At 37.0% G+C, this 20,753-nt stretch overlaps 1 protein-coding gene across 1 annotated transcript in view; it reads right to left on the bottom strand.

The window, feature by feature from the left end:
- PRKCE (protein kinase C epsilon) overlaps positions 1-20,753 on the bottom strand; it is a 279,185-nt gene that overhangs the window by 95,460 nt on the left and 162,972 nt on the right. The window contains exons 3-9 of the mRNA XM_056487832.1: positions 11,674-11,833; positions 10,480-10,514; positions 8,917-9,002; positions 7,106-7,238; positions 4,175-4,317; positions 2,917-3,013; positions 1,207-1,421 (exon numbers count right to left, since the gene is read on the bottom strand). Of these exons, the coding sequence (XP_056343807.1) occupies positions 1,207-1,421; positions 2,917-3,013; positions 4,175-4,317; positions 7,106-7,238; positions 8,917-9,002; positions 10,480-10,514; positions 11,674-11,833 (869 nt within the window). The remainder of the gene's footprint in view (positions 1-1,206; positions 1,422-2,916; positions 3,014-4,174; positions 4,318-7,105; positions 7,239-8,916; positions 9,003-10,479; positions 10,515-11,673; positions 11,834-20,753) is intronic.

Consider the following 20,753-nt stretch of genomic DNA (forward strand, 5'->3'; position numbering starts at 1 on the left):
GATCAACAGATGCCATAAATGCAGGGTTTCATTTGAGTTTGACTGCATTGAAAATAGAAAGACAGTTACATACGTGCCTAAATGAAGCTGCAGTTTATAAAATAAAAAGTAAAGTACCATAATTTTAGAAGCGTATACCTCTGGTATTCTTTAAATTTGGAACAGAAGGTATCTGTTCTGTTTGTCAGCTAAGAATCTTAATGAGTACCTATATTAGTGAGGTCTCAAAAACTAAACAAGGAAGGAAGTTGATGTAAAACAGAAATTTATTTCCCACTTTTATCTCCCACTTCTGGTAGTGAGATTTGAGTGTGATGGACTTTGTATACAATCCAAAGTTACCATCCCAGCTGCTTTCAAGTTGTTGATTTTAACTACTACTATTGTTTAAGGTTCAGGCCCTATATTCTGTTTAAGGTCAGGTCTGGCTTGGAGCCAGGATTATCTTCAGAGCAAGGATTAGAAAACAGGGACACAAAAGAACTGCTTCAGCCCTGCTCCCCTGCAGGTGAAGTTCCCGTAATATCAAGGAAGGAAGAGTGTACTTCTGAAACAGATTCATATTTCAGTCCTCCTCTTTGATTCCATGGTGCACAATGGTGTGGAAAGAAAACCTATGAGCCTGTAAACAGAGCAATGCCCCTCCCACCCTCACCAAATCCCTTCTGTGTGAAGGTATCTGGAGAGTTACATCTCTGCTGCTTACACTATATTTTGGGCAGCTGTCTAAGCCGTGTCATATCTGACTGGAAATGCTTCAGTTCTGCTTCCTCCAGCACTGAACACACCCACTGAGGAAAAACAAATACACACAATGTTCTGTGAAATAAGTAAACTTGAACTGAGAATTATCGGGAAAGCGAATTAACCCCACAGCATTAATCCTGACCTGATTTTTCCTGCTTGACCACAAGCAACTTTGTTGAACAGTATGTAACTGCATGGCTGTGTGTGTTCATCAGCCAAATCCTGAAATAATGAAACACTGACATTATGTTTCAAAAGGTTTGACCCTAGCCAACAAAGTGAGCTGCAGCACAGCTCATCAGGAGACTGATACTTTTGATCTGTTGGGCATAAGAAAACCCCTAGGCTGGAAGCACTTTCTGAATGTCAATACCAACACTTTCAAATCAGTGCAGTCAAAAGCACCCCTGAACACTAGATTAAAAAGAAAAGGAGAAAAGGGAAATAAAAGCTACCCACCTTGCCAAAGCTGCCTTTTCCTAATACTTTGATGAAGTTGAACTCTTCAAGGCCTATTCGCTTGCTCTGGGCCTGTTTGACCTCCCCGTTTTCACCATTCTCCCCAGGTTTGTTAAGCTGGTTGTCTGTTGACGTTGTAGCTGTAGCTCTGTGCTCCTCTCCCCGATTGTCAAAAGATAATGCTTTCCTAATGTTGTTTTCCAGCTCTTTGATTTCTGTGGAAATGTGAGGGAAAGTTAGTTTTACCCATCCATAGGACAAGCAGCCTTTGTTAGTCTGTATCACTGTGGGAAGGGACATCCATCATCTCTGAATGCTGTGTTTAAGAGCATTCTGTGGTTAAGAATACATATTTAGCAAACTGCTTCTCCACCTTACAGTAATCAGCCAAACCCCTGCTCTAACAGGAAGGGTGGCCTTTTAAAATGAACTTAAGAGAATGACATATCCAAAACTTGAAAGATAAGTCAGAATACTAGCCAAATAGTTGTTCTAGTGACTTTGGGTGTTCCTGTACCACAGAGAAGTACTTTGTTTTGAATATCCCTATCTTCCTGCAGCACTTACTCATCTTCCTGCTTAAGTATTTTAGAGCTGTGTCTTCAAAAGTTCAAAGGATAGTTGGGCGTCCCAGTCCTTGAAGTCAACATGAATGGAGCATCTTATTCAGCTCCAGCTGTTATCACACGCCTGCCAATAAAGTGTTTGACCACTTCCCAGGGCTGCTTCAAGCAGCAATTGTGCAGATCTGCTAAATGGTTCTGAAGGTTTCTCAGTATTAAATACAGAGAGTCCTGGTGACTAACAGACCTCAGGCTCTGCCCCGAGCTCCTGCACGGCACTTCTGCATCATGGCCTTGGAAGCAACAACTGCACTGGACAGCCAGAAAGGTCAAATTAAAGAGAGAATTTGGACTAATTCATTGTTCTTATTTTAAACAAAACATCAGATAGTTTTAAAAATAATGATTTTATGAAAACAATGTTTGTGAAACCAAAAGGTTGACAAATTTAAATCATTTCTGGATTTGGAGGTCACAAATTTCTCATTTTTAAAAATAATTAGATCAGACTCAAAAAAAAAGCTGCTGACATACACATTCTGTCAATCTGCTTAGCTCAATGAAGTCAGGTCGTATCAGTGAAGATTAAAATGCCTGTGTCCAAATGTATGCATAAAATAAATTGCTGAAAGGAAACATGATTTTAAGAAGCCTTTAGAAACCATGGACATGCTAGCATAGCCTGTCTGGATGGCAGTTTTTTATTATTACAAGTGTTCAACACGGAATTATAAGTTGCCAATTTTATCTCAAAAACTTATTAACAGATGGGTTTTTGGGTAAATAAAGGCTCCCTCTCAAGTTCTGTGTTACTATTTAAAATATTTTCCAGTGTTACAACAGAATATATAAACTACTTACATAAATATATTTCGTTGAGAAGGGCCCATGTAGTAAACAATATATCTTAAGATGACTGCTTTATAATTTTCCCTTTAAATGTCATCTAATTTCATAGATTTAAATTAAATGAGAAGCAAGACTTTTTAAAAAAGATTTTACAGTTCATAATTTTAAACCCTTCAATTTCTAGTGGCAATTGCTTTGTTGATTTGCATCTACAGAGGATCATGGTCATAGATTTTTTTTACTCCAGAGAAATGTGTGACAAAATACATTGGAGAGGAAATAGAAAGACTTGTTTGACCTTGATCACATGGAGATGTTGGTGCTGATTTTGACCTATCTTCTTCTGATGACGCGCAGCCCGGAACGGGTGGTTGAGTCTCTGCACCTGCAATTAGCTAAGAACAATTCCAAAAGGGGTACTCAGCTGTGGTCTTCCTGTGCCATGAGGAAATCTAATTCAACAACTTCAGTTCAAAAGTAGAATTATGAAGGAAAGTGAAGATCTTCCACCCCTGTGGATTCTCACTGGCAGAACCTCAGCCATACATAGATGGCATTACACGGAATGGAAGCCATAATACAAACAGAGAAAAAACAGGCAACTGAAAGAAAAACAGGTTCTTAAGATGGAAAAAGTAGTGTACATACCCAGTGAGTGGGAAAGTTTTAGAAGCCACCATGAGTCCGTATTCAAATTTATCCAGTAAATATATTTATAATATGTATCAGCAAGCACTGCAAACTACCTCATGCAGTAACAACATGACAACACCTTTTCCCAGGAGTGTAAGACCAATTAATTCATTCTTGAGTTCCCTAAGTTTCTGTAACATTTTAAAACATTGTACAGGGGATCCCAGTGTGCAATATGCAGGAAAATGAACAGAAGCAACTGTCAATGTTTAAAGAAATTATGGCACAAACTGCCCATTTTTGTGAGACCGATGGGTTTGCTGTGACAGTCATGGAAATGGAGATACAAAGTGTGGACCCATTCTCATCCAGGATACACATCATCACTCAGGTATAACTCCACTAGTTTTGGATGTTCTTGGGGTGACCTATGCTTTTTATTTCTAGAACATCCTCGTTATTCCTATAAAAGGTACGATAACTTCAGAACAGTCATCTGGTAAATATCTCCTCTTCATGAGGATCAGCATATTGCTTGTTTATCAACATTTATGACACTGTGGAGTAGTGCTGTCTGCCAATCAATCAATCAATTACTCAATGCCAAGTCTGAGCCATAACATGCATTTATATTTTTAACTGTTGCCAGACATTGTCAAATTTCCTTCCTCAACATTAAAAAAGGGAAATCCTTCCAGAAATTACAGACTAGAGATCTGCAACGTTGTGCCAGGTCAAAATAAACTTCATATCAAAGCTTAGAATAGATTATTTACATTCACAAAACAAAACCCAACATCTTAGGTCTGTACTGAGGTATAAAAAAATTACTCATTGGAGTAGGACTCAACCCCAATTAATAAAGTTACAATACAGTCATAATTATCTGATCTTTTAAATGTGACAATACATAGTAAAATTACCTTTTTCCTCCTCTGCCCACTATTAGTGATCTTATCTGGAGTGACTCCAAGATCTGCAAGAACTTTAGCTATGCCTCTAGCATCCACTCCACAGTTTGGTGCCACATTTGTTTCACAGCGTCGATGTACATTCATCTTGCAAACTGCAAAGAAATGAAAAGTAATACAGTAAATTAAATTCTATCATGGCATGCATTTGCCTTTCCTAAATCAGGTCTTATTGGACCTATCAACTTTTTCAAATAAATACAATCTCAGTAGGAAAATACTTATCTAGATTTGAAGGTATACTTCAATGCTAATATAAAGTTATTAACCTGATTGTCATTCTTCTGATATGATAAGGTAGAAGAGCATTTTCATACAGTGCCCAGAACAGACACAGGAACAAATGAAACTATTGAATGATCCTGTAACTCTTAAGTCAATTTGAATTAGAATAAAAGACCTTCAGAGCTTGGATTTTAACTGTCCACTATGAAAAGCCAAACATTAAATCCTTATGTATTATTGCTTCTTACACTATTTTATTCAACTAAAATTAACTTCTAATGTAGGCAGCCATAAAACTGACAGTGCTTTAAATTTTAATAAAAATTAAGGGTCAAAAACCTACTTTATTTAGATGGCAATTCTGTTACTAAACTCTTTCCCCTAAATCTCCTGAAACTATTATATTATTACAAGGAGAGAAGAAAAGGTTACTTTGCTTCCACATTATGACGCAAGAGTACAGCTCCATTAAAACTCGTGGAGGGTGGATTTGTTAGGAGCAGATGACATTTTATCTGAGACTTCAGTGCCCTCTTGTGGAGCAAGGTATAAAGAGAGTACAGCTGCAAGTGTGAGTAAACCCTAGATTAATATTCAATTGTTCAAATTCCTATCTTCTTTATTTTTTAGAGAAAAGGAAACTATAAAAATATATAAAGTTACACTTCATTATATTTTTCAACAACAAAGCTTTCATTTTACAGCCCCTAAAGAAAAAAAAACACATTTGCCTCTGAAACTATACCCAGACACTGTACCTGGCCATAACCATGTGCTTCAGAAAGCTGGTGATGTTGACCTTCCTTTTTAAGTATGTTTCAGCTCATAAGAAGTGAAAAAAGAAATTGCTAAACATGGTATTTTCAATGAATATATATACGGTGACAAAATCTCAGCAGCAGCAAGTAAAACATTTGAGCTAGGATCCATAAAAGTGGACACTGAGGAGTCAAACTGCTTGAAACAGCAGGAAAATTTTGTTCAGTTCAACTTCATGAACATGTTTTGTTGCACAGGATGCACAGGAATAACTCAATAAACTGAAGAAGAACAAATCTGTTCTATGCTTCTCATGGTGTTAATAATCACACTGGGCAAGGAAGTACATCACTGAAGAAGGGAGTCACTCAGCATTTGTTAAAGAGAAAAAACCAAGCACAGAGAAAATGACATTTCAGCTCAGATGAGTTCTAGATTTCATGCAGAGAATATTGCATTTTTATAGGCAATGGTTTTATAAACATGGAGAAAGCAACATAGGCTCTCTGCACTATTGCTTCTATACATCTGCTACACAGTATGAAAAATGACAGTTAAAACCAAATGAACAGTATGGTACTTGAGGTAGAATATGAAAGAGAACTCATGTATGCCCAGATTAGGTAGAGAGATACTACAGCTCTGGTTATGAAAAAGAAAATCAAAGAGGAAAAAAGCTCAGATTTATTGGAAAAGTCTTCACTGAACGCATCTCCACTATAATTGAGACAGCATTTGAGCAAAATCTTCAAGAGCTGCAAAGTAATAGCATTTAGAGCCTAACATTTCCTCACTGTTCACTAGCTGGTATCTCAAGTGAAGATTTCAACTTCAAAAGTCTCACTGTGCATAACTTTGCCATGAAAGAAATTTTCTGCTTTCCCTTGCTGCTCAGCAACTTGTGCCATGAAACATCAGGTCTGACCCTCACCTATGTGTCTTCCTAAATACTGCAAAAGATGTATTTACATAGATAATGCAGTTATACATATGTGTGACCCTGTGTTTTTGCTGTTGACAGGTGTATTCAACATGATTTTTGTATTTATGAAGATGGACCTCTCCATTCCAAAGGCACAACAAAATCAAAATGCTTATCATTCCATTAGGCACTACTTTATAAGAACCTGATAATCATTTCCTTCATGATATCATTTTCTTCCATCCACAAATTGAAGCATTTTATTAACTATTTTTAAAATATGACATTAGTTTGCAATTGTTCATACTCTTTTCTCAATCATTATACAGATCTGCTTGAAACAATGAGACATGGAACCAAACATTTTTGACAACTAAAATGACACAAATGCACCTTCCAGCCATATTTTCACATACAGTTCCTGTATAGAGTACAGTCCTTAAGAGGCAGAACATAATGAATTCTTTATTTTCTGGAATAGAAGGGCTAAGCAGACCATCACAAAGGATGATTTAGCTGGGTATCAGAATACCTCATGTTCTGGACATGGGCACAAAGGACTGGTTCTACCTACTCTAGCCAATACAAAATAGCAATTTGTGAAAATGGTATTAAAGGGAAATGTAGCTGGAATATCGATGTTTTAAAAGTTAACAAACCTAAAAACACAAAAGGCAAAAATAAACTGAAGGTATATAAATTGTCATGCTCATAATTTTCTCTTCTAATATCCTGCGTGGCAATAAACCTACAGCAGTGAGTGCAAAATGTGTTTCTTAATGCCTGACCTCTGCATCTGTTACTGACTGGCACTGCCAAAAGGGTAAGGACCGTGTTCTAACAATGATGGAAATCCTTACACTGCTCCACTAATGATTTTCTATTTATTTCTGTACATGCTGACACAGTGACTTAAGTCTTTCCAAGTCTCTGAGTCACTCACAAAGAAAAAGAGAAGCTCTGAAGTGGTGCCTTACCTTTGCATTGTAAACCTTGTCTCAAAAGACCCCAGAGCAATGAACCACAGTGGTCACAGAAGGTGGGCACTTTGTAATTGTGAATGCTGAACTTGTGAGGCATGTTGACACTGAAACGCTGGGATCCCACTTGCTGAAAAAGGACACACAGCATAGTTCATTTTAATTCATTTCTTTGCAATCAGTGCATGCTGAGGCCCTGTTGCATCTTGAAACCACACAGAATTCAAATGAGATGAAATAGATCTGTGCTCAGATGATGACCACTGCATCAGATATACTCCAACCCCAGAATTCTTTTCACTACTTTAATGGGGAAAAGAGGGGGAAGGGCTGCTGTTGTCCAAGAGATAAAGACTAAAGTCTACTTCCTAGTACTTTTGGGAACAAAAAATACATAGCTATCAGGAAAGATCTCAATGTGGAAGGCAAGGAAGTCACTCCCAATTGTTTTAGGAACATGAGGCCAAACTAATACAGGACTAGAAAAAGAAATATATCATAAACCCTTTGCCTTTTCATATCCCACTCTTCTTTGGATTAAGACAATGACAATGATAACCTGTTGTGTTCAGGGATTCCAAGGTATGATTACCTACTAATTAAAGAATAAGTTTTCATAGTGGCCATTGCACTGCAGGGGATTTATTTTTATATTTTTCCTTCCCTTTTCTATTACTGCTGGCTTTTCTCCAGTGATCTAGTACCCCTTCTAAACAATGAAACTATCAGCAAAGTATGCAAGTCTCCACCAGTCTGGAGCCTGGGAATATAAACCTGCACAAGATTTTGTATATTCCTGTGAGCACTACACAAAACCAGCACCAGCCCAACACAGTCCTTTATCACAATTGAACGTGATCACATTTTGGATGTAAAATACTGGTGGTAGACCAGATATTACAGAATGGTTTCAGTAAGGAAAATGCTAGTGAATTGCACAGAAAACTGAGATCATGAGTTAGTGCCTCAGTCTAACTCCTGTTGAAGTTGTAAGAATACATTACAACTGCCCTGTTACATACAACTCTGATTTGTAACTTAAAGGTAGACTTTTTCAATTATATGAATGTAGGTTTTAATGAATACAATTAAGAAATGTAGTTTTTCTGTGTGGCCAGGGAACTGTGATCACCCAAAGATGATCTCACCTTAGCCTATGGTGAAAGAAAACAGGCCCTTGCTGTTGCACAAAACAACAGGACAGTGAATATACCTTTGCTTTTCTGTTGAAGCAAAAACAACTTTGTAAGAAAAAGCATTCACTATTTGTACTCGAGGGCTAAAACTGTTTAAAAAAAATATAACTACATTTTGACAGTTTGGATGTAGTCTTTGTTGAGGTGAGACTTTGCAAGCAACTTCAGGTCAGTTTTTTATGTTGGTGCCAGACAGCCACCCAAGCATCCCAGCTCTCCCATCAGCTGCTGATGGCTCAGCCACACAAAGTGCAGCCAGGGGGATGAGGGATCCCAGCCTGCTTCTTCTGAATTAAACTGACAAGACTTGTATTGACTCAGAAATGGAGAGAGAACGTTAAAAATTAAAAGGAGTGGAAAGAGCTCTCTGAAACTTTGAGCTCAGATGTTATAGAAAGTAAACCAATTAGAAATAAATTTCTGTATGATAATTCCTATGTATATGAAACTGTGATGGCAATCTAGCACTCCAAAGGAAAAGCTATACCATAAAATGACCAGAAGGGCACACAAAGGTCTGTAGCATCTATTGATTAAACAGAGGAGATGACACTGTTTTGAACAGAACAAAGACAGATTTTTATATAGGAAAATTAATTTATAAACATTTACCTCATCGTGAGTTTCCTGTTTTTTTAAGCCAGCACACTTTGTTATTATAAGTTCATGGCATCTCTTGTGAACTACACAAGTGCAAACTAGAAAGACAAAAACAGATTAAAGAATAGGTTTTCATGAAGATTAATTTTAAAGCAGAAGTCTGATCTCAGAAGACTAGAACCACTGGGACTTGGAAGTGTGCAAGTGACTGGTGGAGATTTGGTGAATCCTATGAAATAACTTGGTTTACAAAGGCAGAAGATAATGGACTTTCAAAAGACCAAGAATTGTAAGATAACTAAAGCATATCTGCCAAATATCTCATCTGTAAAACTACAAACTACCTTCTGAAATATTAACCGCAATTTTTCTCAATTTTAATATATGCGATTTGTTTATCTGATGAAGTCCATGATCTCCACATTACATGAGACACAACAGCAAAAACAATTCCTTTTTAAAGAGCTTCCAAAGGAAAACAGATATAAAGATAACTCATTGCAGAAATCCAAATAAAAGAAAAATAAAGAAGTCAAATATTCTTTTTGTAACGCACTATCATAAGTTGATAGCAGTAAAAGGTTTTAGGAGGCATATGTTTTGCCAATATACATCCTGATTACTTAATCAATGAATAACATTTGCAGATCTGACAGATAAGATAAACAATTACTAGGTCTATCATAATGCAAAATTCAAAGTAAAAATCCTCATAGTGAAGCAATGAATTTCACTTTCTCCAGTTTTGGTCATTGTTATAAGAAAAAGAAGATTAGATCAGAAGTCAAGGTACCTCTCCAGGTACCTCTGTGTGTTAATACAGTAATTCTTATTATAGCAGGTAAAGCTCTATTTAAAAAATGGCATTTACTTATTTACTATGACATTTAATACAGTAATTCTTATTATACCATGTAAAGCTCTATTAAAAGAAATGGCATTTACTTATTTAAAATGAGATTTCCTCAAGTCTTTTGTAACTGAAAATCATCACTAACATGATGGTTTCTACTTGTTAGAAATGAATTAAGTACTAACACATCATCCCAAGAGACGATTGCATAAAGAAGTAGGAGTACAAGAAATTGAGTTGAAAAATGGGAGATGAAAATGAAGCACTTGAGCAGTCTTCACGATAACCTTCTCTAATGATGACCTCTATAACTATCTCATCTATTTAAATTACAGTCTTCACAATCATCTGGAATTTTTAAATACAGAATCTTAAGCAGAATAAAGAGTTTGCAATTTTAAAATGCAAGACTTGAAAAATGTAGAAGCCAACATCTGCAGATATGGCTGCCTAGATGGATATACCTGGAGAGATGTCTGGGATCTGATATTCAGGGCTGTTAGCTGAGCTCCTACTTCATATATGATGCTTAAGACCAACAGTTTTGAAAAAAATTACTGTGACTTGGTGCAAAGATTGTATACTTGTTGAGACAAATTTATTCTGATCATCATGTGCTAAATTCTTTGCATCATAAATATACAATGCCTGATAAAAATATCTTATTTCTTATATAACATAATAAATATATTTAAACTCCCCTTTCGTAGAATTTCTCTTACCTTGACATTGGTATCCCTGTTTTCCTATTACACCCCTGAAAAATAATAAAGTGTTTTAGAAAATGAAGAGGAAATATTTTTAAAAATGCAAACATTTTTTCCTCCCCTTTGCTGGATGAGCACATGTTTACAGAAAAGCTTCTCATAACCAATCATCTGATAATTGCATGCCTGGACTGGGAGCAGTTCAAAGTAGGAACATTTCAGCTGCTGAGAGGTAACAGGAAGGATGAGAGACCATGAAGGCAATCAGAAGTACAGACACATTTACTATAATGAAACAAAGCCAAAGGGTGCATGAAAGGGGACAAAGTGGTAAATAATCATCCAGCAGACCTCTAAACAGACAGATTGCATTTGTCAATATGGCTTGAAATCACCTTAGCCAACATAAAGCCTAACCCACAGGCACTTTTTAGAGGAATGCAGTTGAGTTCATGCACATTTCATACACATTTTACATTAAGAAAGACTGATTCATTACACACTCATAGGAAATATTTAGGGTCAATTACATCAGATCTAATGTGTAAATCAGTATCTCTAGGTCACTTTGGAAAACATCAGGGGTTGCTGAAAAATAGCTGAAAACAGAATGTCTCCACCACTTATCCCTATCTGAAAATTGAAAATACTCAAAATATAGTAAATAATTTCTAAAAGGGAGTTCCTGGCGTAAATCATAATAATAAAGACCCAGTACATAGAGCACCAAAATCTCTGTGTCATTAGAAGTATAATATACCCATATTCCATTAACTTCAGTAGGATGTAAAGGAGCTTTGCATTTCTTAGAGGAAAGATGGTGATTCTTAACCGTGTTACAAAGAATTCTGTCATTGTGACAAAATGGAAAGGTCTAATATTAAATCTAAATCTACACTTAGGCACTTACATAATACTAGACTGGTTATCTGCCTGGAATTTAGTGTGCGTTAAATAGGGAAATATGGAACTTTGTGGCTCAAAGGAGAGGAACCACAAATACAACCAATTCTAACATTTGTGATGGGAGCTTAACAGCCTTCTATTATCACCTGCAACACTGTTGATAGGTAAATGTTAAAATAAAGAGGAAAAGAACCATTGCTTGAGACCATCTCCACTTGAGCGAAACAGGAAGGTTTCTAACCAATTCCTGCTGGCTCCCCAGCTCAAGGGTGCAAAGAGAGCCAAGCCCAAGTTGCTCCATACCATATGAAGTCTCTGCAGTGGGAGCAGTAGGTGGGCTGTCTCAGGTAGGTGGCCATGAACTTGTGCCCGTTGACCTGGTGCACCCTGCGCCGCACGGCACCCTGGCGCTTCCTGGGGCGCATCCGCTCGCGGAACACGCGCTCCTCATTGTCCTTGGGGGCTGAAACACAGGGAAAAGCGGTCAGCACGGCCTGCCACAGCCACAGGGCTGGGGAAACTCAACTGCTGTGCATAGCTACATAGTCTTCAACAATAAAAGTGATCCTCTGTACCCTGCGGTGCAAAATAACTTCCTGAAGTTTTGGGTAATTTTAATTCGTTTTTAGCATCAATTACCAGAGGGTAAAGGTTTGCATTGCCTAGTACAGGAACTTCTAGTTCTTCTAAAGCTTCATCTGTAGACTCACGCGAAATTTGGATTAAGTCATTAATTAAGACATTTTATCACTATCAAGCACACTGACAGTAATTATACAGTTAGATTCTCCTAACAGCTCAGACTTGCACCTCACTTGATCTTTAGAAGAAGAAGAAAAAAATCCCAACATCCCCATGTCTCTGTACACCCAGAAAACGCTGATACAAGTGCAAGCAAGCTGAGCAAAAATGTGTATTATCAAGCAAAACAAAAAATTCCATCCAGAATTGACTACTTTGCAGAATTCCTGATTAAAATCTGAGCTTCAGGCTCTAATAACCCACTTTGATACTAATACATGCTCAGCAAAATGTTCAAGAGAAGGAAGTTGTCCTTAACCAATTCCTATTCCAATTGTACATGAGATTTAACAACAGAGGAAGTATAAAATGAAGTTGATACAACTAAGAGTAAAAACATTAGGAAAAAAATTCTTCAGAGTGCATTAGGCCTTTTTCTTAAGGTTTTTTTCTTGAGAAGTATCACTAATACCATAATAATATTCTGTATGCATTAAGCAAAAGCTGAGGCTGAATTAGCAAAGAACAGTTCACAATTATTAATGAAAGACAGATTTTACAAACATTCCCTGAGCCACTCATGCATTGGCAAACTAGAATACAAGACTTGGAGGGGACCATATTCAGTCATCCATTGCCAACTGAATCTATGCACTCAATGCTTTGGTGCCTGTAACACTTGGATCCGTAGTTAACACTTGTCATTCTCTGAATTTCACTTACTGTGAACCACTATAATAACCTAAAAAAACCAATTTTGGTCTGCTGCAAGCTTTTCTGTGCATGACTGAGTTATCCAAGCAACAGTAGAGTACCTGATAACACATATAAAATGCAAAGTCTGAGAACAGCTCAATGTATAAAAGTCTCAAATTTTTTTACAAACATCAGAATAAATCCAGGTTTTGAGGGTTGTAAATATAAAAGGTATTGATTAAAGAATTTCTAGAAAAATGTCTTAAATTAAACCAATGGATGGACATGTTGGGAAAAAAACCAGAGCACAGATGAAAAAATGGAGATCAGTGTCCTTCACTGCAGAGCAAAGGCCAAACTCCTTCACACCAGGAAATTTATTTATGCACAGAAGAGCCTAAGCTCCATACATATTAATATTTTACAAACACTTCATACTCAGAGATGGCTTTCACCCCAAGATGACACATCTGTGGGATGGCCAGAGTGACATCCACTTTCCATTCTGAAGTGAGCTCTGAGTAAATAAGCAAACACTGCCTCACACACAGAGCTACCCCTTTATTTATGCTGAAGAACAACCAAAAAACAATGGTTGTAGATTGCCCTTCAATAAAGACATAAGAAACACCAGACAGTTACCAATTATGTTTGTTTTTATATTGTCAATTTTGTTTATTTTCTGGTTTTAAGCAAAACTCTAATGTCTAATAAATACCACAGCTCCTTAAGAGAAAGTTTTTCAACTATTTGCTACATATTCTTTGTCTTCCACAAAGAATATGTAACAAGGAGTTGAAAATCCAACAAAATATCCGTTTTTCCAGCTTCTTGAATGATTTACTGACTTTACAAAGCTTTTGAAAGTATTTTAAATGCCATTATAGAAAATAATTCCGTATTAACACAGATCTGCTCTTTTGGTCATCACACATTGTAGACTTTGCTACAGTTTGCACAGTCTGGATGTGAGAAAGTTAGAATCCAACTCTTCTGGAAAGGTTTCCCAAAAAGTTATGTACTTGCATGAAACGAACAAGATCTTCTGACAGTGCACAATGCACATTTGATATGATATTCAGTCTACATGATTGTTTTTCTCATTTTTTCATCTTAAGTGCAATTCTTCACAGATAAAGCATTGGTAATTTTACTGAGCATGAGAATCCTCCTCTTGTTTTGGTTACATAAATGCAATATCATGACACTGGGTTTTTTGTTTGTTTGCTTTGTTTCTACCAACAAAGCCTTAATCTAATTTCACTGCATTAGTTTCAATTCTATATTTAATGCTTTAATGAAATTCCATTTTTCCCTTCTAGTACCTACCGACTAGGACAATGAAACAGTATCCTTTTCAGAAATGCACTGACTTGAAAACAGATACAAGCAATACATCTGAAATATCAGATTATCAAAAATCACTTCCACACAAACAGCACTACTGTTGTGAGCAGGAACCTCCTCTGAGAGCTCAAGAAAATGTAGTTTTCTTGGTCTGTCTTGGAAAGCTTAACATTAACTTCAAGTTAACATTAAGTTCACTCACTTATTCACTGTGACCCTACACAGACATGTAAGCAATGCTTTCCACAGCCCCCAAGCAAAGCACTGCCACATCTTGCACAAGACTGGATTTCAAGGAAAACTTTTTACTGAAAAGATGGTCAGGCATTGGAACAGGCAACCCATAATGTGGTGGAGTCACCATCCTGGAAGCATTAAAAAAAAGTGCATATGGCACTTAAGTACATGGTTTAGTGCTGAACACAGAGGTGCTGGGTTAACAGGCAGGCTTGATGATCCCAAAGGTCTTTTCCAACCTTTCCAACAATCCTGTGATTCACACTGCTGCTTTGGGCCACAGGCATAAAATCAGACAGGAACTGTCCCAGGTGACTCAGAAGCAGATGATCACATCTGTTCTGGCTCATACCCAGGGTTGTGAACCAATTATTTCTAGCAGAGCTCACAATAGCTTATATTTAAATTAAAATCCATTTATCTCATACTGAGCAGCCACACTAGAGATATTAATTTGTCTCTCTGAAGACACCTGCTTCAGAAGGGAGCTACACTACTCTCCCCAAATACCTCTCATCATTTACAAGCAAGAAAGAAAAGATTAGTAAATGCCATCAGAAAGCAGGGAGTGTCTATATCTGTATGATATAGACAACTAGTGCTTTCAATGCATTCTTTTGAAAATACTAGCATCCCAAACAAAATTTGCCTTCTAAATATATTTTTTAAAGTCTGACACTCAGGTTCTAGAAAATACCATTAGCATGCTGCATACTGTGCATGGCACTTCTATTCTTAGCAAAGGAGTTAAAATTAAGTGAATTTTTCATAGTTAGAATATTAGCAAGTTTCAATATAAACAATTTCTTTTCATGGCATTTCCACTAAATAGTCACAGAAGGTTCTTGTTTCCTCAGTAAAGGCTGTTTCTTTATGTTATGTACATTCTGTTCCCTGTTTTGATTTTGAGTCCTTCTGTCTTCTGCACTATTCAGTTTATCCTTTTAAAATGCATTTCTTCCAATTTATTTTCAAAAGATGGAGTAAGAAATGATAATAATTTCCAACATGCTGTCGATGGAGCATGTTGAGTTTCGGCTTCATATGATGGTACTTGAGAACTGGCAAATTTCGAAATAATTTTATTTCAAAACCATATCCAGTAATGCCACTGCTTCTTTTCACTGTAGCCAAGTGTAACTCCTGAGTTATTTGAAAAACAATAGCATATAATTGCTTTTCTATACTCATATGTGCATACATACATAATGCCTACAATTATATAGGCTCAAAAGACTTGCAGGCTTAACTCCAAGCTCTAAGGGAAGTGTTATAAAAATCAGAAGTATCTGGCATGAAAAATAGCACAAAACTCATAAATATCTGCAAAACAGAGGCTTAAACAAACTGTCTGAACCACATTTAATGCTGTTCATTGTGTAGTATCCATTAAGAATGAATTGTAAATCATAACATAAAAGTAATTTCTTAAAATTTAAAAGAAAGGAAAGTGATGCATAATGCTCAGCAACCTTCAGAGGAAACAAGACTAGGGGAGTAAGACCTGCACACCAAATCACAAAGGCTCAACTGTGTCAGGTCTTGTTGCATACTAAAACAGTTTCAGCATGAATGAGGAGGGCTCAGTGTGCAGCACTAACTGAAACTAGATTATCCTGCAATGCCATTTCCATGTCTTACCTTCAAAGTTGTGAGTACCTACAGAATTCTGACAACCACCAAAAAAATGCAAAAAATAAGGCAGAAAAAGAGCATGAGAGCTTACAAACAAAGAGAAGGGATATCTACCATTTTTTACTTCTGATGATACTGACTTCTAAATGGGAACAATGCTGATCCCTTCCTTGAATCTGGAGGTGATTGTTACCAAACAGTCAGCATGGAAAAAAAAAAGACTAATGCAGCTTTACTTCAATGGTTTCTGCCCTATCAAAGCCAAAGTGTGGGCCATGTATGACAGTAATGTGGCAACTGGTGGAGCTGCCAGGTAACCCCTTGCAAGAGAACACTGACCCCTCAGGGCACTTCTGGAACAAGGGGATTTTCACCCTGGCTGTCTCCTGGGTGTCACTTGCTGCCATCCCTACCTTACAAGCACCATCCATAAAGCTAGCTGGTTTAACATCAACCTTGAATAATTACAACTGAGCCTAACTGAAGAACAAATGCAAAGAAACAATGGTTGTACTGATGTTTCATTGCTGAAGATGAAAAATAGCAGCTTTTGTATCATATTTAAGTCTGATCACTTAAACCAGTAAGTACTGAAATAGAGCTTTTGTTTTAGCACTATGTAATGTCTAAACAGAGGAAGGATATTGATTGAAGCAGGAGAGGTAATTTGTCTAAAAGGAAAGTGAGAAGGGGCAGAAACAATGTCCAGGACTTCTCAGGATTCAGGATGGAGTGTAACCAGATCATTATGCATCAAAAAAAAAATCCCCAAAGGATTATTCCCAAACTCTATTCTGGGCTGTAAAGTAGAAGCATATATATAGTGTCATGAAGATTTCTCCAGGCAGAAATCATTACAGGACTTTGCCTTTAAGATTTTAATCTATTTTAAAGGGGGAAAAAAAACCCAAACCAACAAAAATCCACCATGAACAAAAATCTAAACACCTCCATATATTTGCATTTCTATATCCTTTCTTTTGAAGAAGTCCTGTTTAGCAGCAACACATACAACAAAATAATTTTTTAGAGAAAAAATAGTAAGATAAATGATATAATAAAGCTGTTACTGACGAGCACAGAAATTATGTAGATAGTTTACCAGTCATACAAAGAGCATGAAATTTTTCTGTGTCTTTTTCTAGAAGTGTTATTTACTTCTAGATAATATTATTATATTAGTTTCCAGACTATTAAACAAGAAACATACAGGTTTTCCCCAGTGTATCTCAAACCTGCTTTATTTAGGAGACCTGACAAGAAATTTCTTGTTTCATAGGAGAATCAGATCTTTCAATTACACTGTATTGTTAACAAAAACAAAGATGGTGAGTGCTACTAAAGAAATAAAAAAAATGCTCACAGACTTTTAAAAGAGATGTGTCTAGACATGTCTGCTAACACCAGCTATTTACTAAATGCTCTGAAGAATAAATTCCATTTTAAAGTATATCAAGTACAATTGTACTTGCCTTCAAACACATGGTTACCTTCTAATACCTAAATTCTTGTCTAAAAGAGAGATTCTGCCTGTATGTATTTTGAAATTTCCCTTGATATGCACACAGATAGAGATGATTTGAGTTTTGATAGGTACATGTTTTTGTTTGAAAAACTTCTATTACTTTCCTTTTTAAAAAAAAAAAAAAAAAAAAGAGCCCAAACCAAAACACCAATAGCACTATAAAGCTATGCAATGATTACTTGCACATGATTCAAAGTTTTTTTTTTTTTACATAATTATTATCAGGAGCACATTCATAAGCCCACTCAAAGTTGAAGGGACAACAGTAACTCCCCACATAATTTCAAACAGAAATACTTCCACATTCAATACACTTAATAAAGGAGGACTTAATGTCCCTGGAGTACTGAAGAGTCTCATAGATACTGATGGTTCAATTTCAGTATACATAGAAGTCCAATCTAGTTTTCAGAAATGTCACAGCATTTGTGGCTGGCAGTAATTTGGGCCAAGTATTCAAAACCAGGAGTGAAGAAGAGATTGGGTGAGCCCCCAGTGCTGCCCCAGCTGCAGCCCATCCACTCAGCTACAGCAGAGGCTGGGGTGAGGAGGGATAACTTTCCATACCTGCTCAGACAAAATTTTCCTTTAAATGACTCAGAGACTTTTCATAAGAAAGTCTTCAAGATAAGCCCTGAAGTTTCTGCACTTGATCTCCACAATGCACACAGAATTAGAGACAATTTCCACAAGCTTAAAATATTAACAACATGGAAATACAGACTGTCATCTTCAGTGATAATAAACAATAAATCTAATATTTAACAAGCAGAATTCTGTTTTATATTAACTGGACCACTGGTAGGGGATGGATATAAATATGTGGTCCATTTTTAAGATCCCTGGGAGCTCACATGGATGATGGGGTACTGACCTCATTGTGCAGGGTGGATATAAAAATTTCTCTAATGAAACAGCTGTCAGATCCACCAAGCAAGCAAATCAGAGGCTGATCCCTCCTACTTCCTCTCAATTTCTTTATTGGCAACATCAAGTCACCAATTGGTGATTTTAAGAAAAACTGTATTCCTGAAACAAACAATGGAACAACTTGTAACTACAATTTACATATTAAAATTTATTTGACAAAGGAAGTTATACCACTAGAAATACCATAGGGACTTTATTGCTATGTGGCAGATTTTCTGAAAAGTGAACGTCACATCTCAAGGTTTTTAAAATAAAGTTTCAACTTCCAAATGTTTTTCCAAACATTAGTGCTTTTTCAGTTGTAAAGGATATGTCACAGGCAACAGGACCAAAAAACCAAAAATCAATGCTAAGTGAGGTTATTTCAGTCTTTTGGTCTTGTTTTTTAGGAGGAACAAACAGCCTCACTCTAAACACAATGCCCTTATGTCAACAAATCTGCAATTGAAATTACAGAACTGGAAATGCATTCTACATATGGCAAATACTAAAGCTATTATTCAGGAGAAAAAAACTTAGTCCATAAGATTTAATGTTTCTATTCATGTCCTAACTATTAATGGAAAGTAATAATTTACAAAACTTAGAACAATTTTTGTGCCATAACTTGACTTGATTAACTTGCAGGCAGAAAATTAAATTAGTTTGTGTCAGTAAGAGTGAGCTCATGTTGTTACAGTGTTAGTAATGAGCAGTATTAGCAGCCTGGTGTTAGCATTGTTAGTATTAAGCCCCTGACAAACTAACAAGATGAAATATCTCATATTAAGTCAACCACTTACTAGAGCTAAAAAACCCACAACATCTTCTAGATGAAGAAAGTACACATATAATATAATAGATTATTATTAAAAGTTTATTGTAACTGATCAGAAAAGCTGTCCCTGGGATGTTACATCTCTACTGTCACTGCTGCCATCTCCAAGCACGTCCTGCAATTCCAGTGCACTGTGCCCCTCGGAGCACTCCCAGCCCCTTGGGGTGGCAGTGGTGGTGGGCAGTGCTCTGGTGCCACACTCATACACTCTGCCTTGTCTTCAATGAGACCAACATCACAGTCAGGGCTGCTGTGGGAGCTGCACTTCCACAGTGGGACACAGCCACTCTGTTTTAACAGAGCTCCAGGCTATGGAAGTATCTGCAGGGCCAAATGACCCCTCTGCAGGGTCAACACCTGAGCTGCTGGCCTTTGTCAGCTCCCTGGAAAGGAAACTGTGCTGGGATGGGAAGAAGGAAAACAAGTATTGTAAAAACTTCAGGACAAAGCTCTTTTCCCAGAGGTAACTGTTAAGCCAGAGAGATCCCAAATGACACCATTATAAGCAAGTGTTTGTGATAGATTAGAGAAGTTCATCAGTCTCTTTCTAATATTTGCAAAAGCTACATACATTATGATGAAACAGAACCTTGTATGACTGGGATTTCTAGTGTTTCAGAAGTTGTTTCTTAAATATTTGTTCAACCCCAGCTCTGTTCCTTTCCCACAGAATAGCAGAAGCCCAAGTGGCAGGCACTGAGGAGATTCCTGAGCTCAGGCTCCTGCAGTAGGGAAGTGTCCCCATGTACCTCAGGCATCCTCAGCTTTCATTTTTTGATGGTTCTCAAAAATCTCTACTGAGGGAAATTCCACAACACACTTGTGTATCTTGTTTCACTACTCTGGCAGGCAGGCTGTTTTTCTAATATTCAACCTCAATCCTTTTGCAGTAAGTTATGCTGGATGAGTGATGGCACCCTGAAAAAGCTAATTTTTTCCAGTACAGAAACTACTGAATTATCTGTAGCAGGCATCCATTATCCTGTGGATACCATGCAGAAGGCCAGGGACACAGCAAGATCTCACAGAAAAGAGGACTGCAAAAATTATGTATGATTCTCAGGCCACAGCAAGACAGAAACTGCTTTGCACTACACAGGACCCTGTGGATATTCCAGTCACATGCTAGCTACAGAAAAGTCATGGTATCTGAAGGCAAAAAAGGGAATGAAAATCACTACTGCCTTAAGCTACTAAATCTCAAAGTTATCTTTCTGATTCCATTTCCAGATCCCCATGCTGATAGAAAAAAAATTGTTTCCATCCATGCTTTGAAAAGCATGTTACAAAGCACTCTTGTCCTTAAATTTTCTGTATTAAATTCCATATAACCACATTAAGGATCTATGGGGCATAACCTACATAGGTCTGAGAAGATGGCTTTCAAAACATGGTTTTATAATGGTTGTACCCTCAGCAAGATCAAGGCTGTGATATTCATTACACAAAGTGATT

Source organism: Oenanthe melanoleuca, chromosome 3 (assembly GCF_029582105.1).
Source record: "Oenanthe melanoleuca isolate GR-GAL-2019-014 chromosome 3, OMel1.0, whole genome shotgun sequence".
Classification (NCBI taxonomy): Eukaryota; Metazoa; Chordata; class Aves; order Passeriformes; family Muscicapidae; genus Oenanthe; species Oenanthe melanoleuca.